At 42.6% G+C, this 25,217-nt stretch overlaps 1 protein-coding gene across 1 annotated transcript in view; it reads left to right on the top strand.

Moving 5' to 3' along the window:
- Nucleotides 1-25,217, top strand: part of NFXL1 (nuclear transcription factor, X-box binding like 1) — an 85,298-nt gene that overhangs the window by 32,342 nt on the left and 27,739 nt on the right. Inside the window, exons 16-18 of the mRNA XM_019552585.1 lie at nucleotides 7,168-7,308; nucleotides 11,627-11,793; nucleotides 18,524-18,593. Coding sequence (XP_019408130.1) covers nucleotides 7,168-7,308; nucleotides 11,627-11,793; nucleotides 18,524-18,593 — 378 coding nt within the window. The remainder of the gene's footprint in view (nucleotides 1-7,167; nucleotides 7,309-11,626; nucleotides 11,794-18,523; nucleotides 18,594-25,217) is intronic.

The raw sequence follows: 25,217 nt of genomic DNA, 5'->3' as shown, positions 1-25,217 counted from the left end.
CCTGTCTTCTGGCGTGGATGCTTTGCCCCAAAGTTTGGTGTCATCGGCGAACTTGGCCAGTCCACTTCTGAGTCCAATGTCCACATCATTAATGAAGATGTTGAACAATATGGGTCCGAGGACAGAGCCTTGGGAAACCCCACTGGTCACAGGACGCCATGATGAGTGACTGCTATCAATTACTACCCTCTGGGTCCAACCATGGAGCCAGTTTCCCAGCCAGGGGATCATGGTGGACCCAAGGCCACAATTGTCCAGTTTCGCCAAGAGGTGATCATGGGATACCAGATTGAGGGCTTTTTTGAAGTCAAGATATATGACATCAATCCCTTCTCCCTTTTCCAGGTGATAGGTCACCTGGTCATAGGAGGAAATGAGATTGGTCAAGCAAGACCTACCCGCAACAAACCTGTGCTGGCTATTCCTTAGGATGTTTGTGTTGGCCAGTCCATTAAGGATGGCCTATTTAATAAACTTTTCTAAGATCTTCCCTGGGATAGAAGTTATAATAAATTAAATTTTAAATACCTATATATTTTGGCATTTGATTCTTGGTTTTTTTATCATGGAAAATTAGAGCTCCTCCTGCTTCCTTCGCTCACCAGTGCACAGGTCCAGTTGTTGCTGTCCCCCACACAGTTTCATGGTGCTGAGCAGCCTTGATATATCAGTATCCTGTCCCTGCCTGTACTGGTGCCTCTCACTCCCAAGCCACAGCCCCCCCAGCCCTGCCAGTGCTCATCACTCCCATCCCACATGCTTGCTGGTGCCCCTCACTCCCTACCTGCAGCCCCCTGCCCCTCCCCAGCCTCATTGGAAGGGGTCTCAAACTGCCCCCCCAACCCTGCCTGGTCTCTCAAATACTCCTTTGGGGGTGGCAGGGAGGGAGTTGGAGGGACTCCTTTGGGGTGGCACAGGGAGCTGGTACCCATTCTTTTGGGGGCAGGGGCGGCCGCACACGGTCAGAATATGGTGCCCAGTTGAGGAGGGGGCTGTGGCCAGGCTGCTTGGTACAGTGTGTGAGCTCCAGCCCAGGCCAGGGAGTGTCACAGACATTCCCTTCTCCTCCCTCCAGCCAGGGCCAGACTTGGTCTGCTACTACCTACACGAGTGGCAGCCACCATGGGCAGAACAGAGACCGCCTAAAGCCCCTCTCCCTCCTCCAGCTGCTGTCAGAATGAACTGGGCCAGAGCCACACTTGGCTTCATGCTGCTCTTCCAGTCCTTCCCACCGCACTGCACCACACCGTGCCCAGGCCCAGCCAGTGTTGTGGGGCACTGTGTGGTGCACCAGTTGCTGCTTGTGTCACAAAGCTCCATGTCTCCCCCCAAGGACTCCCACCCCCTTCCCCTGCTGTGGAGCTGGGCTTGCTAGTGGTACCAAGTGCTGCCTCAGTCCCCCTGCCCTGCTGTAGCCCCCTTGCCTGGACTTACTTCCCCCAGTGCCAGCAGGCACCCCCCATACACCTCTGCCCCCCAGACTGTCCTGAAGCCCTGGCCCTCCAACTCCCGCCCCTGTCCCCCCATAGCATCCAGCTGCTGGGGCTGCTCCAACCACCCGGCATGGCTGTATGCTGGCCACTGCATGTACACACACATGCAGTTCCTCCTGCCTCCAGTCACTCTCCTCCTGCTGCCCCCAGGCCCAAGCAGCCCCTTTCAGGCTGGAAGGCTGCCAGCCTGCAAAGGAAAACCTACAGTTTCCTGCAGTTTTCTCCTTTAATGAGAGAAAAATCTGTGTTTTGCTGTTTATCTGTGGTTGTAACTAGAGATTTATGCAGGTTACTTGAACACATCTTTTAAAAATTGATGGTCCAGTTTTTGGTTTTTCAGTTCGTTGAACATTAAAAACAGTAAATAACTACTAAAAGTGTTTTATTTGTTTTTTAAGTTAGCTTTTATTTCAGTAATGGGTATTTCAGAGTCCAGTTTTTCCTGTAAAATATAGTTATTCTTAATGTTTTTTTCTTCCTGTATGAACAAAAACAACCATGCTTTTATTCATAGTTCATGTGAAACTATTCTGGATCTTTAGGTCTTATGCCCTAGCATATTGCTTCTCCCTTAGTATTCAATTTTTTGTAAATCGTCTAAAGACAGTTTACAAAGGCAAAGAAAGTATCGTTCTGAAAAGGCTTTGTTTGTTAGTTCTTCTATGCCATCTTTAAAAAAAAAAGTGATTTTTTTTTTTCTTTTTCTTTACCTTGAATTACTTTTACTCTGATATGGAGTTCCATCTACTTACTTAACATTAACTGGATACTACTGTTAAAAACCCTCTTCTGTTGCTTACATACTTTGTTACACTTAGTATTTACTCTTCCCGCATATTTTTGCATTTGATTTTACTTCCAGGTCTAGGCAAGTCTTTTAGATGCTCTGCTGCAGCTATCAAATCTGCTTTCCATGTAGGGAAGATGGGGATGAGCTTCTGAAATTGAAAGTCTTACTCCTTTCTTTTTAGTCCGATTATTCTGCCATTTACTTCTGGTAGATCTTTATTTAAAATACAGGGCTTTGCTGTTTTCTGTACCCAACCGTTTTCTAGAAACAACCTCCCGCTCTCATCAGCTTTCTTCTTTTTATATTCCATCAGCTTCCTTGAAGCTATAAACTTTTAAGCATCATCCTTGCAACAGTAGAAGTGAGGTTATCTTCCAGCCATTAGAGTGTTTCTGTGGCAGAATGCTTTCTTTAAGCTGTTCTGTTTCTTGTCCTGGGCCATTAACTTGTACCCAACATTAAGCAGAGCATTCCTCATTTTCATAGATCATGGGAAAGCTGGGGCTGAAAGGGACCTCATACGGTCATCTAGCCCAGTCCCATGCCCATGGCAGAATCGTCCCTGATTAAACCATCCCAGGCAAGGCCTGCTTTTGAAATTTTTTCAGAGATGGAGATTCCACAACTTTTGTAGGTAGCCTGCTCCAGTGTTTGACTGCCCTCATAGTCAGAAATTTATTTCTAATTTCAAACCCAAATTACCTCTGCTACAGTTTGTGACCATTGTTCTTACTTCTTTCCTCTGCAGCCACAGAGAAAAGTCTGTCTCCATCCTCCTTATAATCACCTCTCAGGTATTTGAAGACTGTGGCTGCTTACAGTTGGACCTGGCTTGCCGAAGGTCTGTATAGATAGGGCGCTTCAGCAGGGCTTTTATGGCACTTTTATCTAATTATGTAATTGCTGATTGAATCAGCCTGAGTTAAAAGCACCAAAAATCCCTGCTGAAGCACCTGATCTATATAGACACTGCAGAGCCAGTTGTAACTAACGAGCTGCTGCTTCCCATAAAGCCTTTTTTGGAAGGGTCCTGTTCCCCACTGTGTCTGTCAGCACCCTGTGTTCAGATCTCCCCCCCAAGCTTCTGTTCTCCAGACTACAGAACCTAGTTCTTTTAACCTTTCTTCATAAGTCATGCTTCTTAGGTCTGTAATATTTTTTGTTCACTCTCTCTTGGACTTCTAATCTGTCCACATTTTTTCTTCATGTGTAGAGCTCAAAACTGGCCACAGTGTGGCCTCTTCAGTGTGGAACAGAGCAGAGGAAACACTTCCTTTGATTTGCAAGAGACACGCTTATTAATACAACCCAGTATGGTGATGGCTTTTTTGTAATGAGCATGCCATTGGCTCATATTCCATTTATTATCCACTGTAACCACCAGGTCCTTCTCCACAGTACTACAGCCTAGCTAGTCCTTTCCTTGTCTGTATTTGTGCATGCAATTATGTTGTCCCAACTGCAGGCCTCTGGATTTGTCTTTGCTGAATTTAATCTAATTGATCTTGTACCATTTCTCCAATTTATCCAGCTCATTCTGGATTCTGACTCTGCCCTCCTGATTGTCTGCAACTCTACCCAGCTTGGTGCCTGTTATGATCCCATAAACTTTTGTGGCATTTGTGGGATGTCTTGCATGTTTTCTTGAGGTTTTTTGTTTTGTTTTTAACTTGATATGGCATGTGTGATCTCAGAGGATAAGTGGTGTTAAGCTGTATTCAACCATGTCATCCTTATGTTTATATGCATTCTAGTACTTGATATAAAAGGCATTTCTTGTATATGTGCATAATATGATATGATTCTCAAGTCTTGCTCCCTAAATGATGAGTTTCATTTGCTTGGGAGAGGCTCAAAGCCTAACAGATGGAAGAATAGTAATCACTGAGAACTAGCACCCCACATGGTTGTTAAATGGCAAGGCAAATGGACCCTTGTGGATTTGCTGTGAGGAAGGGGAGCCAGGCCCTCCAGACAATAACAGATTTACATCTTAAGCAGAGACCTAACCGTGAACCAGGCATGACTTGCTCTTGGTGAATCCAAGTTGGCTGTTCCTGATCACCTCCTTCCCCTCTCGGTGCTTTCCTTGTTTAGAATGTCTTCAGTTCTGTCTCCAATCTGCCCAGATTTCAGAGTCACATAAAGATTCTGCAAGCACCATTTTACACACAGTTGAAATCGTATTTGGGGGTGGGACTAGAGACCCTAGTTGTTTGGGGTGGGACTTTCATAGGACCTGAAACGCATCTAAATGAAGAGAGGGAGATTCATAAATGTTAGGGTCAGAAGAGACCTCAATAGATCATCGAGTCCGACCCCCTGCATAGGCAGGAAAGAGTGCTGGGTTCAGATGACCCCAGCCAGATGCCTATCTAACCTTCTCTTGAAGACCCCCAGGGTAGGGGAAAGCACCACCTCCCTTGGGAGCCCATTCCAGATTTTGGCCACTCTAACTGTGAAGAAGTTCTTTTTAATGTCCAGTCTAAATCTGCTCTTTGCTAGCTTATGACCATTATTTCTTGTAAACCCCAGGGGTGCCTTGGTGAGTAGAGCCTCACCAATTCCGTTCTGTGCCCCCATGATGAATTTATAGGCAGCCACAAGGTCACCTCTCAACCTCTCTCTCTGTAGGTCTTGGCATGCAAGCCCTTAACCATATGAGTGGCCCTTCTCTAGACCCTCTCCAGGTTATCCACATCCCTCTTGAAGTGTGGCGCCCAAAACTGGACGCAGTATTCCAACTGCAGTCTGACCAGTGCCCGATAGAGGGGAAGTATCACCTCCTTGGTTCTGTTTGTCATGCATCTGCTGATGCATGATAAAGTGCAGTTAGCTTTGCTGATGACTTCGTCACACTGACGACTCATGTTCATTTTGGAGTCCATTAGGATTCCAAGATCCCTTTCCGCTTCTGTGCTGCCGAGCAGGTCACTTCCTAGGCAGTAGGTGTGCTGGACATTTTTCCTCCCTATGTGCAGCACTTTGGATTTCTCCTTGTTAAATTGCATTCTATTGTTTTCTGCTCATTTGTCCAACCTGTCCAGGTCTGCCTGTAGTTGTTCCGTGCCCTCTGGTGTGTCCACCTCTCCCCACAGTGGTAGTTAGTCTGAAGTCAGGCATAGGGCAGGGCATGGTGGAACCTTAGAGACTTAACTAGTAGGGCTGTGCAAAGCCTGATTCGATGGCTGAATCTCCGAACCAAGTCAGGAGACACTTTGATCTTGCTGAATTGAATTGGAACCCTCAATCGATTTGGAAAGATTCAATGATTTGGATATAGACATAGCTTTAAATGTTTTTTCTACATACCTCAAGGTATCAAGCAGCTCATGAATGCTGTGATGCTGGGGCAGATGGAGTGTGGGGGAGTCCCCAGCACACTCAACAGCAGGCTGGAAGTGGACCAGCAGCACTTCTAGTCAACTTCTTGGTCTGCCAGAGAGCATGAAGGGCCCTCCCCCACAGCCCCTTGGCTCACTGGCTGGTGCCTCCTGGGTCTGGGGAAGCTTCTGGTCCACTTCTGGGTCTGCCTGGGTGTGTGGGGGGCCCCCCAAGCGCACTCCTGTGGGATGCTCCATCCACCCCCCCCATCTCAGCATTCATGAGCCATGCCTGGTACCTCAAGGTATGTAGAAAAAACATTTAAAGGTGTGTTTATGGCCGAATTGCAGATTCTCTGAATCAGCATCAAATCTTCAGATTCGGATTTGGCTGAATCGAATTGGGGCAGCAATCCGAAGCAAGTAATCGAAACACTGTCCCTGATTTGGGCCGAATCCGAATTGAATATGGCCCATTTCGCCACACCCCTATTAACTAGTTCAGCTAGGCATAATCTTTCATAAGTTATAACCTACTTTGTCTGCTAACATTTGATGAGTAGGCTGTTTCCCATGAAAGCCTGATCCTCTCTGAACCATTTACTCTCTAATGTGCCCCCTCCCTCTGCCCCCCACCACATAAGTTAATAGATACGATTTACAATTTGAGTGCTTAGGGTCTAGAACAGAATCCTTTCAGAGGTGGTACAATCACCTACCCTGGAGATCTTTAAAAAATAACTTGACGTATACCTTACTGGGGTCATCTGACCCCGGCAGTCTTTCCTGCCGAAGTGCAGGAGGGCTGAACCCAATGATCTTGTGAGGTCCCTTCCAGCCCCTAACATGTATGAATTTATAACAGAATATAAACTTCATGATCCTTAGCTGTTATATCCTTGACAAAAGTGGTGATTGAAAGTTGTCTGTGTTGTACAAACAAAAGTTGTATGCATGAAGTGACCATTACTCTTCAGTTCTTAGTGGATAGGTAACAGTGTTGCAGAGTGTTGTGCATGGACATATTGTGTTTGCAAAGACAAGAATTTGGTAAGCTCAAATTCTAATTCTATAGCCATATTGCTGACCTGTTGAATGTGGGTGAGCACGTTTGTTTCATTTTCTCTATGGTGTTGCACACTTCACAATTCTGTGTTTTTACATATTACTGGCTTCAGTGATATATATGTGTGTAAGAAGATTCTGTAGTTTAATTCTAGAACTGGGCCAGACTTAGATATGACTGCACTTCCAACATTCGTGCCAAGGTACAGTAACAATTAACTTTGTAATAGCTGTGAAGGAAGGCAATATGGAGTTCAGTTTGTAGGAGTAGTGGTTTTTTGGGGTTTCAATATCTGAGAAAAATAGATGGAGTGTTTTATTAGAAGCAAGCCATTCGGATGTAATATACATCGGATATGAGCATAATTTTGTCACCCATACAAAGAAATTTGATTTTGAACTTTTTCCTATGTTAGAGCTTTTTGACAAAAATGTGAAGAGATCAAAATTCTGCATGTTAAAGTCACATATTTTTTTCCTTTTTTAAACCTTTTAGGTGAGTCCATTACCATGTCACTCTGTAGGACCCTACTCCTGTAAAAGATTTTGTGGACGGCTCCTTGACTGTCAAAATCATACTTGCTTGAAAGAATGTCATAAAGTTACCAGTGTAAATGGTAACACTGACAAGCGGAAGGTAAGATGTGTGTACTGGGGGAAGGTTCCCTTTTTATTGCATTTTCATGGTTTTGATTGAAGATCCCAGTGGACTTTCTGTTCCCACTTTCCTATTTTAACTTTAAGTAAGTCATTTAAAACTTTGGCCGTGAACAAGCATTCATTTCTGGTGGTGGAAACTTTTGAGAAATTTCTACCATTAGAAATCTTGTCCAGGAGAGGGAGCAGTGCAGCCAGTTGCGCCTCTCCTCCTCTTACTCCCTATCCCCACCCCCTTGTTCTCCACACCTTCCCCAGACAAGGATGATTCACAGTCTAGGGAAGCATGAGGAGCATTGCCCCACTGCTCTAGTCCTTTTCTGGACCAGACCGGGAGGGAAGTATATAGGTATTCATTTTTATGAGAGAGTTTTTCTCAAGGGAAGTCTCTCAAGTGTCTTGTTTCCCCCCAGGAGAAATTGAATGACGACTTCTGTATTTGTATTTTCTCCTGGGAGAGTGGTGATTCTCCTGGTAGAAACATAATGCCTGTATGTGGCCCTTTTTTAATTCTATTGAATTATATGTTTTGCAAAATTTAGGCTGTGTTATTTCCTGTTGTTAACATTTAAAAGAGTAATTTAGGGTATTTTCACTAAAGCATCTTTTGACCTTGGAGGAAGATTGTAAAAATCAAAAATCTTTTATTTGAACACATTTCTGTTGGTATCAGGCTGGTTATTGTACTTTATCTTACAAGTAATAATTTACCAATGTGAGCCAGACTTAAACTCATGAGCCATCCACACATGGGTCAGTCAGTTTTAAAATAACACCTAGTTACACTGGTGAAAATGTGTGGAGGTCAGGCCTGTGTTTCACTAGTCCAACTTCGAATTGATCTTTTGGTGAGAAGTCCAGTCATTGACTTCACATTATCAACTACATTTTAACGTAGGTTTGTGAGGTGGAAGGTATAGACATAAAAACAACTTACTGCAGAGTGAAAAAGGAGTGGGGGAGCTTTACCATGCATCACCTGTTCCTTAGTCTGAATGTATTTACATGTGATGCATGGTAAAGCCCCATCCTTTTTTACTCCATGTTCATGTCTTTAGGTCCATCTCAAATATTCTACCTGCCAGCAGACGGGGAGTGCCATTTAGGAAATATACAATGTAGAGTGCTCTTTTTTGATGGCTAGCTAGAGGCAATAAGAAGAAACCTCTATGCTAGGTGCCAGCTTCTGAGAATAATAGAAGTAAATACATCCATTCCTTTGTCAATTGGATGTTGTTAAACAATAAGTGAGTTTTCATTAATCTTTCATAATGCAGTTTAAGAGATTTTAGAATTATATTAATGTAAAAGTTTGACAACATAATGACACTCTTTCTAAATGTAAAAATTGAATGTGTGAATGAAAGCAATACTGATTTTTTTTTTCTTTTGCTTTATATCTGTCTCTAGCTACCATTCAGTAATGAGATTTATCTTTACCATTGAAACCACTGTTTCCTTGACTCTGTGCTCAAGTTGATTAGAATTTGCTAAGTAAATAACCCTACTGGAATAATTTTTAAACCTAGTTACAGCAGTCACAAGAAAAAGTATTTAACCTTTAAGGATTATTCTCCAGGTCTCAAACAGAGTCTTTTTGTCCTAGTCCTAAACAGCACATTTTAATCTAATAATATTATTGGTGTATGCACATTCAGTTAATGTAATATTTTTTTCTTCCAAAATGGATTAAAATTCTATTGAGAAAGAGATTACAAATGGTGTAGGATATCAGTAATTCATTTCTCAGGTTTATTTTTTAAATCATTCTTGACCCTCAGCATACATATTTTGTTCTATCTAGCAGATTAAACTAAACTACAGATTTAACAAGCCAGCCTTTTTTAAAAAAAGGAAAGAAAACTATGCAGGGAACGTATTCTGTAACTGAACAATACCTTCCCATTACAAATTTAAGTTTTCTTCACATTTTGCTGGGGAGACGTATAGTGTAAATCTGTTCTGTTCTATGCTTTAACATGCTTTGATTAAGTTATGAAACTGTCTTCATTATGCTTCCAGTTGCTTCTGGCTTTCTGGAAATGGAATTTTTTTGGGTGACAATTTTTGCTTAACCAAAACTGGCACTTTAAAAGAAACTTCAGCAAAAACAGATTAGCTATGTATGAACAGGATGAAATACAGCTTTTACTATTTAAAAGGAGAAAAAAACGTTATGTGCCTAGTTGTGCAGTCATAAAGTGTAAGCTGCATAGAGTTGAAATTTTTCATGGAAATAGCCCTAATGGAAGAGCGACACACACACTTCTGCTTTGACCAATTTATGAATAGTTGAGAATTGGGCTGTGATCATGTGCAAAAAATATTTGTGCTGTGCTCTTTGAAGTTCCAGTGATGAGTCAGGTCTGCTTATCTGTGTGAATCTGGTCTCAGGATTGGGGCCTGAAAAATTTCCAGAACGATGCATGTATGTATTTAATTTTGCTTTGCAGTGAACTGTCCTGTAGACTAGGGCTGGGAACTTTGCTGGTATTCTTGAATATAGACTAGAATACTGGGCTAAGGCAAGTTCTTAGTGGGTGCATCTACTCGTGCAGTTAATGCGAAGCAATACACTCTGAAGCAGTTTGAGCCAGAGTAAACTGCTCCCAGGCAGAGTTTCTACATGTGCGCCTGGGACAGCAGCAATTTGAGCTGAGGCAGAGCAGGCCCCTGGCTGGCTAGGCTGACTGGGAGCAATTTACATCCCTGGTCAGCATCTACACGTGCATTTCAGTGCAGTAAATAGTTCCTCATAATACAGTATTGTCCCTGATGGTGCTTACAGCATAATTCATTAGTTTACTGTGTTGTAACACTGGTGCACTTGTAGACATTGACTCTGCTGCAGAGTTAAGTAGTCTAATTACAGTAAAGCTCAGGCTGGGAGATCCTTATCTCCCAGTGCTGGCACTGTGGTTGTGGAGCTGGCACTGGGAGCTTCCTGCTGGTGGGGCTGGGGAACCTGTCCCTCACCCAGTTGCATGATCGTGGAGCTGAGCAGGGAACAGGCTGTCCAGCCTCTGCCCTACAATCACTCAGAACTGTCCCCATTGGGGCAGGTCCCAGCCATATGCCCTGATCAGGCGATTGAGGCACAGGGCTTGGAAAGAACTGCAGGTGTGGGGCAGGTCCTAGCCCTCTGCCCTGATTTGCCAGTGAGGCAGCTAGGTGGTGGGGGTTCCTCACCCAGCTGAGGGCTTGCTGCTAGCTGCCCCACTGGTAAATAGGGGCAGGAGGCTGGGACCTGCCCCTCCCCTGCAGTTCTTTCCAAATCTCTTGTCCCTGATCAGGGAGCTGGGGGCAGGAGCTCCTTCCTTCCCGGGCAGGGGGATGTTGTCTCCTACCCCAGCAGCAGGCAGCTGCCTGGGGGCAGGGAGCAGGGTCCCAGCCCTGGCCAGGAGACAGCTGTCTCCTGGTTCAGTGCTCCCTGCCAGCCCCTGGGCTAGCACCCCCATTACAGAGCCCCAGGAGTTTGTTGCCATTAGCAGAAAATCTGCTTCTGCTTCCCTGGACTTGTGGACTCCTGCCCAGGAGCATTTGCTCACAAGTAGTTTACTCACAAGTGAACTACTCCTGGATCCAGTACACGTATAGACGCCCAGTGGGTATGTCTGCATGTTCATTAATTTACTGTTGCTTAATAGCATGGGTTTTGCCTGGCACACTAACTACGCAGTAGCCTAATAACACTGCAGTAGTGTCTCATGTAGATGCACCCAGTATCTTTTAAAATGTAGCACTAAGTCAGTATTTACCAGGCTGTTATGCAAATCAGTGTGTGGATACAGAACTGAAACTACAGCAAGTGGTTATGCGTGTATTTGAAGCTTTTGTAGAAAATAAATGTAATGTATTTCAGACTGTTATGTCATGATAATCTTTATTGTTGGAGAATGGAAGTTAAATGTTATAGTTGTAATCTAAATTATGCCACCCCCTGACTTATTACTTTTAACATTGTAACCAGGGAAATTTAAAGTAGTTCTTCGTATGGAATGAATTAGTAAGCTGAGCGGGAGTTATCCAGAGTGTTAACATTGAAGTGGACTTTTTTTTGTCTAGGAGGGGATATAGGACTGTCTTTGACCTCCCACTCATGGCATTCCTTCAATTCTTTTCTTTAAAGCATAGTTTAGTATTTATTTTTCTGAAGGGCTAACTGGCTGAAGAAAAGCAAATGGCCTTGTTCATGTGCTCTGTCTTTTTCTCAAGTTTCTTTTTCTAAATATGAGAGTCAACCAGTGTTGTCCAATCAGCAGACATCTACTGCTTAGTGAAAATTGTTGTTGTTTTAGGCAGGTCCAGAATGTCTGCAGTGTGAAGAGGAGTGTAGCAAACCACGACCACCTGGCTGTCCTCACCGATGTATCTTGCCATGTCATCCTGGGGAGTGTCCACCGTGTATCCAAATGCTGAAAATAAAGTGTCACTGCAAACTCTTAAACCTGTATATTGAGTGCATGTAAGTAGATAACGCTTGGAATCAGTTCTGAAAACAGATATTGCTACTTGCTTGCAGGAAGCATTTGTAATGCATTTTTTCTTTTAACTTCATTTGAAGGCTACATAATCAGTAAGAGGTCCTTTTAAAAAAAGCAGCATTACAAATATCACTTTAGTTTCAGTACTTTCAAATCTGATTCACTATCACGGTTTAATATAGTGGTATTCAGGCTCTCATTTTGTGTTAAGGACACGATTTCTATGGTTGAATTTTTGACACAAATGGATGTTATTGTCTTGCAAAGTTTTAGGATACATGTGTTTATACAAAAATACCAGGATTGATAAAGACCTTTTTAAAACTAAAGTTCTGTAATAAGTTCCTTATGCTATATACAAATATAAACTTGTGAGAGAACCTCCTTTTTGAACTTTTTCCATTTTTAAGACATTGACATTTTTCTTAGAAAACTTGAAAGATTTCATTTACTACGATCATAGGTATGATCACTCTCGAGTCACAGCCTTCCAGTATGAGATGGTCTACTCCCATTAGACTTCAACCAGTGACATGTTCTGTCTTCTGTGCAGCATGAATGGGGAAGCAGAGCCTTTACTTGCCTATTCATTTGTGACTGCTGGCTGATGAATTTCCTTTGGTTGCTCCCCTGAGCTGTCCACCTCTTTGGTTGAGCTGTTTTTTATTATTTATTTATTGTTTGTTATTTGACTGGTAGTACTTTGAATTCACAAAGTATCTTTAGAGTTTATTGATTAAGTTATCTTTTTACCAGATTTTATTAATATAGGGTGATGGTATGGACTTATTTGAGTTTTATCTCCACCTTTGTGTATCTCATTCATTCAACAGTCATATATGTGGTCATCCCGTTAGTGCTGTTTTTCATATTCTGTATCTGAAGCCAATAAGGGTTTTCTTGAAGCGGGCCTGAGAGGGCTTGGAGACTATTCAGATTTAATTGTATTAATTTTTTGCTGTAACCTAGCTTGTGCAAAACTTATATTATTTTTTGCTGGGATGTTACAGTGAGAGACAATCTATGTCATGGATTTTGTGCTTAGAGAAGGAACTGGCTCCCAGGGGTTTGGGTTTTTTTTGTTCATTTGCATCTGTAGTATTGTTTTTTTCAAAACAGGCCAAATTCTCCTACTTCAAATTTTTACTTATTTGGGGTGGTTCTTTGTTTTGAAATAGATTTTGTCCAGCTGGCTTTTTTTTTTTACTTCAGTGAGGCTTTTCTGTGTTGCTGTCTCCAGGTCATCAAGAGATTTATTGCTGTCCTTTTTAAAAAGAAAAAAAAACCCCTCAAAATCTTCTGGTTGCTTGCTCTATGGTCCCACATATTGTTTCAAGATTTTCAGCTTGGTGTCAGAGTAAGAAAGAAGAACCTGAAGGTTAGAGTTGCCCCATCCTTCTTACCATTTTACAGGAGCAGGAGGTGAAATACGGTGCACAGATTTATTCTTTGTTTTCTTTTTGGCTTTTCCAGAAGCTGTTTAGTGTTTAGTAATGAGAACTGTGATAACTTTAAGGAAGGAAGAATTACTTATCTTATAATCTTCTTTGAAGATAACTTCTCAATTTTACTTGCTAGCTTAAGTGCTTTTTGGGGATGCTCTTATTATATGGTGTATTTGTTGAGACTGTTTCTACAGAAATAGCATTATCCTTAGTTTAGCTCCCTGTAGGGTTAAGCTTTTATCTTAGCATATGCTTGTACTTGAACTTTTTGCTCAGGAAAAGGAAATGGCACTTGAAGGAACCAGTGGACTGTTTAATTCAAGCCACAGACAGAATGTAACACTTGTTAATGCATGGTGGAGCAGTCCTCAGAAGTCATTAGCATGGAGGTTTCCAGCTTATGTCATGCTGGGAATTTATGACCCTTCTGGAGTAAACTTGCAAAGAAATAGAAATAAAAAAAAATCTATTCCATCTCATTGGGTGCTCCCACCTGTTAGTTACTATACTGTTGTCCATAGTTATTTTGTGTCTGACAACCTTTTAAATGGTTGAGTCATTCTTCAGTAAGACACAAAAATAGGTCCAACTTTTAATTTACTGACCTTAAAGTATCTCCAGAATTATTATGGGAGTATTTTAGGTATACAAACTTCAGTCAGGTGTTTTAAAATACGGATATAGTAAGTATATTAGGAAGAAAGAATCATACAATTATGATATTCATTTAGCGACTTAACCTTGATTACAGTGAGGTAACAGGTAGGGCAGCATGTAAAGTAAATCCTGTAAGTAGCAGTAACTTTTTAAAAGAAATTATGTAGTTTCATATCTTTATTATTTTATTTTATTGATGTTGTTGTTGTTTTTTGTTTTTGTTTTGTTTTTGTTTTTGAGCTTTAAATAATTTTCTTGGGCTTGTAACTTTTGATTTAGAGATCATTAACTTTTTATATTATTACTGGTATGAATTGCTCATGTCTAATTATTTGGTACTAATATTATAGTCCCTGTTGTGCCAATTCTGTTTCTTTCTTTTTTATTAAATAAGAAGACCAGATGAAATAGCTGTAAAAGAAAATTAGGCTCTTTTGAATTGTAATCAGTCAAGTTCCACTAGAACATATTGCAGAGTTGTAATTATTGAGGTTTGTAGAAACTTTTTCAAAGACATTAGAACCACAAGGAACAAATACAGTCATCTAGTTTGACCCTCCTTTGTAACATAAGTAATAAGACCTCTTGCAGCAAGTGCTGCATCAAGCCTATTAACTTCTGGTTGAGGAACAAGATGTCTTTTTAGAAAGACATCCAGTTTTGATTCTTCCAGTACTGCTTATGGTTGGAGACCAGACTGTGACTGCCCCTTTATTAGCTAAGTCTTTCGTTTTCTTTATGAAAGTATTTAGTTGGTTCTGCGTGCATATGTGTGTTTAGCATTAGTTTAGGTCGGGGTGGGCAAAATACAGCCCATGGGCTGGATCCAGCCCACAGCAGATCTTTGTCCAACCACAAGGAGTCCTCCAGTCCCCTGGCACAGGCACCATCCAGCTGTGGGGCATCCTGCCACCCTTGGACATGCAGCAAAGGGCACGCTGCTTTTCTAGGCAGCCCAGGTGGCAGGTGGCTTCTTCTAGCTGCTGCCACCGCTGGCCTTAGCCCTGTGGTACCAATGGGGACCCACACTGCAAAGCCCCAACCCCATGTGCTCCTCGCCTGCTTTGGGCTCAGTACTAGGCTCAGCACAGCAGTGTGGGACAAGCTGCTGCTCAGCGCAGGGTAAAAGTGGCCCCTCCCCCTCCCATTGCTGGCACTTCCTGTTACATCCGCCTGGTGTCCATGCGAGGTTGCCCTGCATCTGTGCTGTGTTAGTGCCACCTCTGGGCCCAGAGCAGGTGTGGGGTGTGTGGGGTTGGGGCTGTGCAGTGCAGGTCCATGCTGATACTGCATGGCTGTGGCTGGCGGCAGCTGGAAGGAGCCACCACTGCCTGGGCTACCTAGAAAGTCAGTCCAGCTGTGGAGCTGCCCCAGCCCCACTGCGTGCCCAGGAGGTGGCAGGACACATCATGGATTAGCAGCATGGGGTGGGCCAGGTCAGGGCCATACTCTGGTTCCAGCTAATCTGCTCTGGTGGTGGGGAGTCTGGAGTAGTTGTGAGGCACGCTGGGGCTGTGCACTGCTGGTGGTGGCAAGGAGATGCTTAATGGTGTGCAGGCTTTGGGCTGTGGCAGGGTGGCAGTGGCAGGTACTGACTGGTTCAGGGGTGTGTGTGCAGGGTGTCCCATGCACAGCCCCCACCTGCAAACCTTCCCCACAACCACACCCTCTCCCACACACAATCACACACCCCACAAACACCGCACCCACTAACAGCATCCTCCACACGCACCCCCTTGCCCACCCCCACACACATGTGCCTCTGGGGGGAGCTCTGCTCACTGCTACATACCCAAGGTCCCTCCCTCTCCACAAACCCCATACCCAGCCACACACACATTCCCACAAACACTCCCCCCACAAATCCTTCATACCCATCCACACACACACACACAGAGCCCCCCAGCCCTCCACGCTCCCCTACAATGTACAAGAATAAGACTTCCTTTTGAGCTATTATACAATCACCTCTATATTCACCACACAAGCACACACAAATCAGGACAAAATAATATTAAAGTATGTTATTGGCCACATTTGAATTTTTAGTATACAATTTATTTTTTTTCTAGTGCCAAGATGGTGAACCCCCTTCCCAAAAGCAGTACTTCTGGGGGCAAGGGGAGGGACTTCTGGTGGCAAAAGTCAGGGGTTAGGGGGCAGGATTTGCGATCCCAAGGGTGGGGCTACCCTTGCAGCCCTTGATAGCTTGCCAGAACTCATTAAGCAGCCCTCCACCCAAAATAATTGCATGCCCCTGGTTTAGGTCAAGGGTATCAAACACATTTAGCCCTGTGAGCTATATGACACATGTGGGTCCTGTCTCTGGGCTGGATCAGGCTCATAGACCAATCCTGTATCCTGTGTGGGGCCAGTCTGAGACCCACAGGCAGCATCGGGGACCAGGTCCACCCTGAGAACAGCCCTGGTTTAGATGTTTGAGAAATGTAGCTCTGTACCTTACCATTCACCAGTTTGATTTTCTTTTTTAAGAGATAAAAAGGCAGTTGTCTAATACTACAGGCAGCTTTGAAGTAAAAGAAAAAAACTCGAATAACCCACCTACTGTCAGCTACTGACACAAAGCATGTCTTTTTATTCAGTACTTGTATCCTTCTCCTATAGAGATCTCTGGGATAAACTGTTTTCTTGCTCTGTTCTCCCTCCCCCTGCTCTCCTCTCACTTCCCCCCAGTAGAGATTGCCATAAATTGTGCTGGAAGTGCCCCCTGTAGTGGTTCCTTTAATATTTTTCATTTTGCTGCTTGCTTCCCTCCTTGCTCCTGATTGGTGGAGGGGCCCTGCTGATTAATGAGGAAGCAAAATCTGTGGCATATTTAAAACCTCCACCAACCGGGCAGTGAGGAGCAAGAAGTGAAATGGGAAGATTAAAGAAGCTGCTGTGGGGGCACTTCCAGTGCAATTTACAGGGGTCCCTACCCCCCAGTCTTGTTGTTTGCAGTCTTTCTAAAAGTTCTCTTACCTGCTGTATTTAGACTACCATCATCCAGTAAGTCTCCACAGTACAAAAAGAGACTATTTAATCACATCTATGGAAACCTTGGTGTGAGGGGGGGATATTAACTCTTGAATATAGGCAGAGGGCATTCAGGATGCACATGCCTTGGGGACTAACTGGTTTGAAGAGGCATGAACTTTTGTAAGCGATAGCCTACTTTGTCAGATGCACATATGTTTGTGTTATTCTATTCTGGTTTGTACTACTAAAAATAGCAAGTTCAAAATTATCTTGTGATTTATGGTTCTTAATGTACATGTCCTTTTGGATGCCATGGGAGCACCTGAGTGATTAGAAGTGTCTGTCAGGGGTGCATGTACACCACATTTCACCTCCTGCTCTTGTAAGAGGGTAAGAAGGATGGGGCATGTGCAACCTACTCTCAGTTTCTTTTTACTGCCTGTGAGTGAGATGGAAACCAGTGGTGTATTACCCACTGGACTCTAGGATATGCTGTTTTTTCCCAAAAGCTTTTAATAAATTTTAATGCATCTTCGACAAAGCCTTTAGTTATCAAAATGATTTAAGTATCTCTTGGATCAAAAAATCTACTGACTAGATCAGAGGTAGGCAACCTTTTCTGGCTGCGGACTGGAATGACCCACCCCAGAGGCAGGTGGGGTGGGAGATCAGATGTAAGCACCGTACTGCCACTCGTGCTTGTTCCCATGCTGGCATGGGAAAAGTCCCACGTCCGCTAGTTGAGTCTATAGCTTTTGTGGGATGGATATGTCTTTCTAGCATGGGACAGTTCCACCTCTTATTCACAGTCTCCTCTGGGAAAGCAGAGAGAAGCTGGTGGTGATAAGAGGGTTTCTGTGGCCAAAAAACTGAATTACTTGAACTCCTGTGGGTAGCTGTATGGCAGCTGTGGTGAACATGCTGCAAGTGTCACAACTTTGGGTTTTCCTTTCAAAGTGCAATTTGTGATTGAGGACTTTGCCTTTGTAAGAGCCTAAAGCTATTCAGTGAAGGTTGTCATCAGTAATAGACATTAAATGCGTTCAAGTCCCTGAATGAGTTGCATGCAAGTATAAAAAGCTTTGTAAAAGTCTGGAGTTCCAAACAACAAAATGGGTTTAAAAAAAAAGGTTAAAAAAAGGTGCCACAGAGCAAAATCAATGGCCTGAGCAAACTTTTATCTGAAATGCAAGATGTTCAGTGTGAGGTGCAGATGAATCCAAAGGGGAAAAGAATGCCAGACGGCCTTTAAAACAAAACTTTCCAAACCTGGCTAAAAAAAAGGAATAAGGGGAAGTTTCATATGCTTCAGAGGTGAATTAAGAAAAATAAATGCCTGCTCATGGAGGTTCTGAATTGCATATGTTAAATATCCCATGCAAACTTCTTGTTGCATTATTGAAGCAGTGCAATCTACCTGCGGCTAATGCTAGTGAAGATTGCGGTCATTATAAATTGCTATGCAGCAGGAAGTAAAAACTATTCTTAAATAAGTCTTAGTTGGGAAAGCTACTGTTGGGTAAAACCTGTGGCAACTGAGGCTATGTCTGTGTACAGTACAAAAATATTAAATAATTAGACTTGTTTTTTATTTATTTTTTGTTACAAATTCTTTTTTTCTTTTTAACAGAAAAATAACTTGTGCTGATTTGAAAGAGAAGGACCTCCTCACTTCTTGCCAAAATCAGTGTCCAAAAGAGGTAATCTGCAATGGTAAAGTAATCCTTTGTTCAGGCCTTCTGAGGAAGCAGTGTTTTTCATCTGCCTTCTTTTTTTTTTGGATTGTCATTCCTTGTTTTCATAAATTTAGGTATTTGCATGGGAAATATCTGGGAGGGGGCTACATGTTGCAATTTCTTCCTCCCATACCCCACTATAGGCAATACAGATTTTCAAAGTGAAAAAACAGGGATGATACAGGCAGGGAGATTACAGGTAGGTACTGATTTTTCTCACGTACAGCACACACCTTCCCCTCCCCCCCCCCCAAACACTGCAGCGTGCATTTTAAGCAGGGAAGCTGCTTTCTTTCCTGGAGAAGTGGCATACCAGGAGACAGTGTGTGTGCCATGCAGCTGCCAATATGGCAAAGTCCTGCAATGAACCTCTCTCAGCCTTGTAGCTTGTGCCTGAAGCAGCAGGTGAGCTGTTAGTAGTATCTTTATGAGGCTTGTTATGTGGAAACAACACTTTATTTACAGGAACTTATATAAAGAACTACTTAAGGAAAGAACCAACAGTCTTTCTACTGCCTTTGCAAGGGGCTAGAGCCTAATCTTGTGTGCCCTACAATAAGTTGTCCTCCTGGAAACTTAGACTATCCAGGAAGTATGGCATCTGAGAAGATAGCTTGGATGAGGCAAATCGCATCAGGAACTTATGGGTGTCACGCTTCCTTGGTGCTCTGTGTTCCCAGGAGGACTTACTTGGTCACACAATCAGCTGTGATTCTGGAAAAAATAGTTTTTCCAAAAGCAAGATATGTATTTCATTGGGAGGTGTCTTTATATGTAACAAAATTGCTATTTTGTTTACAAAGAAGGAGGGTAGCAGAGAAGAAAAAAGGAATAATCTCTTCTACCTTTTCCTCTGCCTAATATAAAAAGCAACCCAGGTTGTTAGCCTGTTTGTCAGTATGGGAGAAAACAATCCAAACTCTTTGCACAAGACCAGTTTAAGGGTGCTGACAGATGTCTGGTCTAACTCATGGTGCCTCACAGAAAGTGCCATGAGTTAGACTGACCCTCTGGCAGCGCGGAGTTCTGCCCCTTGCTGCTGCCAGGTGGGCAGGGGTGCCTTGCCAGAGTGGTGTGGGGCTCACAGGGGCAAGGAACTTCCTTGTCCAGTCCTGCTTTGCCTTACCATACCAGGTCTTGCCTGCTGGGCTGTGGAGGCCCCAGGGGGAAGGCAGCAGGACAGGGAGCCCCAAGCCCACAGTGGGCAGCCTGCACCTGCCATCCCCCATGGGCTCTGCCTCAGCCGTGCCACCTTTAGGGGAGGAGAAGCTGGGCTCTACACTCTGCTTCCCACTCAGGGCCATGGGTGGCAGCCGGGGCTTGGACTCTGCTGCGGGGTACAGGGGACTCGACCCGGGTCCCTGGCAGGGCTGGGGTGGAAGGAGGGCAGGGCTGTGGGTGGGGAGTGCGGGGCACCAGCAGGGTTGGGGGCAGAGGTTGGGGAATGAGTGGCACTTGCAGGGGTGGTATTTAGAATTTATTTTACTTTAGTGATTGAGGCATTGGTAGGCTTCCAAACTGCTTTAAAATTGTAAATATATCAATAAAACACTGTGCTCAGTTGATACATGCATACATACTGTCTTCGGCTATTCATATATATATGAATTTGCCATTTTTAAATGGAGAAAATAAGGATCCCTGCTTCTCAGTAACTTGTTTGTTTGCTTTTAAAAGATGTGTGAGTAAGTAAAACAAGTGTAAAATTGAAGAATCAAGTTTAGGAATATTTAATTTCTGCAATTTGCAGGGACTAAGCCAATTGTGACCCCTTTGTAGCAAGGTTTAAGTGATCTGGTTAAAGGGTAATGGGCACAAATAGGGCTCTATGGCTTTGGAGGCTTTGAAAACCTGGCTGTCATTTTTTTTCTCAGAATGAAGTTGAAAATCTTATGTATGATTTCAGTGAACCAGGCTACAAGTAGGAACTTGGAAAAGGAACAGAAGTCCTGGAGGAATTTTAGATAAATTTTGAAATTTAAAGCATGACAACTTAAAACACATTAAATTACTGAAAGTAATACATATCTCTTCTAGAGCAGAAAGTCTTCTTGTCAGGCCACATTGTCGAAATACTGCAATAGACAGTAGGAGATGAATGATTTAAATGAAAATATTGTCTGAAGGATATCATTAAAAGTTCAGAGCATGCTGATAACATAGTAGGTGAGGGAGAAGCAGGAAAATGTTTTCACAATGGGCATTTCATCAGGAAATTAATAGAATGCATTGTGAAATAATTGAGGTTGGATTCCTGCTAACTGTGAAACTGTGGGGTTGGCATTTATATAGGCGTTCCAGCTCCCTGGGTGGAGAGTCACACAGCTGTTCAGGCAGGAGGGCTAGAGGGCAGCTCCTTGGGTCCCCCTTCTTGAGCGAAACCATATATAAGTAGCTTGCAGACTCCCCCGCAAAACAACGAGTAGCTGGAAGAGGCAGCATGGCTTGACCTATCCCAGGCATCCCAGGATGGGGCAAGCTGCAGAGGAATGCCCCCACCTCCCGCTCTTGTAGAGCTAGGGTGACTGCCATCTGTGCCAGGTCTGGAGGCATTTCACCATGACTGGAGCTCCAGAAGGGTTATAGCCACAATGCTTCTTCTGCAGCCGCTGTGGATTTCTCCCTGGGTCAGTTCAGGTTGTGGGGAATAGCCCCCCAGCCACTTGCACAGACTACGGTAAACCCAGTCTATGTGAGGGGTAGTAGGCAGCACAGCTTGACCTGTAGTAGACCCCAGGATGGGTTGAGCTGTGGGGAAATGCCCTCCACCCTGTGCCCAAATCCAGGTCACCCCGATGTTGCCTGCCTAGTGAGGGGAAGATGATGCCCATGGCTGGATCCTTCCCAGAGCCCTGAGATGATTCAAACCACAAGAGCCAGTTATCTCCTGGAGAAAAAACACTTAAATGGTTATATGCTGGCTTTTTGTGCCAGAAGGAAGGCATTTTTCCTGTTCCAAATGTAATGCCTGTCCATGGCCTTTATTGCAGTTCACAGTCCAGAATAATAAAGTAATGAAAAGCAATTCATCGAAAGGCAGCATTTTATTTCTTAAGTGCTAGTCTTTAGCCACTACTGTCTTTTTACTTCAGGATTGGTGAAATTTGTAAGAGACTGTATAATATAACAGCTGAATTTTAAGTCTTCTGTTACTTTGGGGAATTATGAAAAACAATAATATTGTCTAGAGCCTTAAAAGATATAACAGGAACTATAAGGTCTTGCCAGGTTCCATACTTTGTTTTGGCTACAGTAGTGCAAAATATTCAAAAGACTTCCATAGTCTCTCTCTCTTTTTGTCCAGATTTCCTTTCTGCATTAGGGAACAGCAAGGATTTTTATACTGTCACAGATGCCAGTTAGACTTTTTGAAGTACTTTCTTTATTTGGTAGTTATAATCCAATATCCTGTTAAAGGAAACTGTAGTTTTCCATCAGTAATGACTACTCGGATTCTGTATGCATAATACATTTTTAAATGTTTTGGGACAGTTCTGAAAAAGATATTTTCCAGAGTTAGACCTTTCTAAGCATGCAGCTTCATAACCGTATAGGTAGATCTTTGTTTAAATTGGTTCACTAATGTGCTTTGCTGTTCTGTGTAGTCAGTATTTGTTATGACAGAGATAAGTTTTTAGTTGTATTTTATTCACCATGTTTTGATATAGTGTAACTTGTCAGCACCATAATCCTTGTATTTTAAAAAACTATCCTACCTTCTCTTTCTGTTTTTTGGCTGTAGTTGGTCCTGAGCTGCTCAATAGCGATACAGTATAGCATTTGCTTGCAGAGTTTGGGTAGGAGAGGATGAAACAAATAATATTATTAACCAGGTGAGAAATATTGTAAGTGAGAAGCGTTTATAAAGTGTGAGAGAAAAAGGTCAGAAGGCAGCTAAAGGTCACTTAGAGTTTATTTAGTGGTTTTATACCAGTTAGATCTGGCTTAGGACATGACATGGTTTATATAAGGGCTAAAAATTGGTATATTTATGTTAATTATGGTATAGCTTGGTTGGTACAGCTCTCTGTTCCTTAGCCTTGTTTAGAAAACTTTTGAAGTTGAGTTAGGTAATTGACTAAAAACAGGTTCACCTGGGAAACTGCTCTTCCATCTTGAACCAGATTTTTTCCTGAATAGCTAACCCATCTGCAGATGAACTAAGATAAGTGCTTCTTTAAAACTTACTTTCTAAACCTAGGTAAAAAGTCTTGTTCCTTAATGGGGTAGCCACCTGTTAGACTTTTAGGACTTTAGGACTTAACAGAAAATTAATCTTAAATATACTATTACAAATATTAACAAATTTGCCAATAATTATTGATTATTTGTTGTGAAGTGCATTACATATATTGTCTTATTTGTATATAATTTGTATTTCAATATCAACTAACATTGCTATTAACATTTATCTAAACTCATTCTCTTAAGTACTCGATTGTGAGGGGACAGGCTCCTTTTACCGTCCTTGATCCCTGGAACATCTCTGGGAATCAAAATGACTCCTAAGTATAAAATTTATTTCTGGTTGAATGACTATATTTTGAAAATCCAGGTGGTTTGCTGAATATTTCTTCTTAAAAGTGAATGCAGTGCTTGTAAAAATGTATTCTTGAGTTGGTTCTCTCAACAGTTTGGCATAAGCAGTGATAATATATGCTTTCCCACATAGTCCTGTTTCATCTTTAAACTGAAGGCCCGCCACCTGTAGGGCTGAAGGAGGAAGTCTGTCTTTTTATTTGGCTTCTGAATGCCATTCAGTTGCGTTTTATTGACAGACTTTTCAAATGGATATTTGTCTTCTAGTTACTGGTAGAGGGCAACGGATGTCTATAAATGGTAGCTGTTTTGCATATGTAAGAGAATCTTGATAAGGAGATGTACCTAGCAGATTAATAGTTCTTTTTAAAAAATAGTTAAAAAAAATCTTTTTATCTCTCTTTTTCCAAGTCATGCACTTGAGGAAAAATCCCGTGAAATTAATGATCACCAAAGATGAGTGCCAAGCGCGTAGAGGTGCCTTCCAGTCCGTGCACGGAAAAGGCTGCTTCTGTGGCCTTTTTTCAGTCTGAGCTGTGAAGTGCAGCAGTCCTCTTTTTGCTTCTGACGGAGATGAGGATGTGGGATCTGAACTGGTTGCCTGTGTGACAGGAGTTTCTTAGAGCCTTATTTCCATAGTTGCATTTTTATGGTGTCTTTCCTTTAAAACATTTGACATCAACTACAGTAGTCAGGTAAAGGCAGCGTTTAGTCCCATTATCATGAACCACAGGGTTTTGCTGTAGTAGAAAGGGGATCTAAAGAACACAGGCTTTGTATTCTAGTTAGATTTGAGTGCATATACCTAAGCTTTCATATAAGAAATGAAACAAAACAACCCCCCCCCCCAATCTCCCACTGCACAGCTGCCCTGCTGGTAAAGACAGTAGCATTACTAACATTGGCAAGGCTTTTTTATACCATTGTGTTGTTTAACTCTGCTCATCTTGGTTAAAGTGTTTGTGGTTTGTCTACATTAGTCGTTCCACCCGAGAAGCAGCATTGGTGGCAGTGCAACAGTAGGAGACTTAATAAAAAACCCTATTTAGCATTGAAACCTTATTCTTATCTCTTATTTAAGTATGCAAACCCACTTCTTTCAGACCTCCTCATGAATAGCATTTAGCTAAAAATGTTTCTTTGCCATCAAATGATTAGATTCCTTTAAATTTTTCATTCTTTGTTTTGGAGACATACTTCTTCCTACTTTGCCTTGGTACTGCTGAGCTGTGCAGGGGGAACTCTTTCAGCCCCCAGAGGAAAAGGGAAAAAAAAAAGGAAATTTTATAGTCCTTAGCTGATACTCCATTACAGTGCTGCATAATGGTATATACTCTTAATATGTACATTGCAGTACCATATGGATGCTCCATTCTAGGGTAATCTCTGCTGGTTTTTGCCCATGCCACCTGTTAATGCTGCCAGTATCTAAGAAGTGTGTTTCATATAAATTCTCCCAATTTGGAGAGAAAGCCAGAGTTGATAGTTCAGGATGGGCCTAGACACGTATAATGGCTTGCAAATGAAGTCAACATATTGTTGCTTGATTGTTTTCCAACTCCAGGAAAAGGAATAGAAGAGGATACTCTACTGGTTAAAGATTACAGAATAATCTACAGATGTCTCTTTCAAGGTTGTGCTCAGTAGTGAGCTGCCTAAGCTTTCAGGGATGAGAAGGAAACCAATTATTTGACATAGCTAACTGGCTTCACTTGATGTCCCTGACACTGGTGCTGACCTCTGTAGCATGGAAAACTTGAGAACAGATTTTTACAGACAAATGTGAGGACTGAAGAAAAAGGAATAAAAATTAAATTGGGGGAATATGATTTCTGTCTACAAATACTACAGGGCAGTAAGCAGCAAAAGAGAAAAGAGGTATACACTCAGAGATAATGCTGACACGAGACTAATTAGGCATAAAATGGCCACGAATGAATTCAGGCTGAAAATCAGAAGGAAGCTTATTATCGAGGAGTGACATTGTAAATGGAACAGCTTTTCCAGTTAGAACATCGATAGATAGATAGATTTTTTATATATATATAT

This window comes from Crocodylus porosus, unplaced genomic scaffold, assembly GCF_001723895.1.
Source record: "Crocodylus porosus isolate Cpor-Errol unplaced genomic scaffold, CroPor_comp1, whole genome shotgun sequence".
NCBI lineage: Eukaryota > Metazoa > Chordata > Crocodylia > Crocodylidae > Crocodylus > Crocodylus porosus.
The sequence above is the reverse complement of the archived record's forward strand: the minus strand, read 5'-3'. Positions and strand labels throughout refer to the sequence as shown.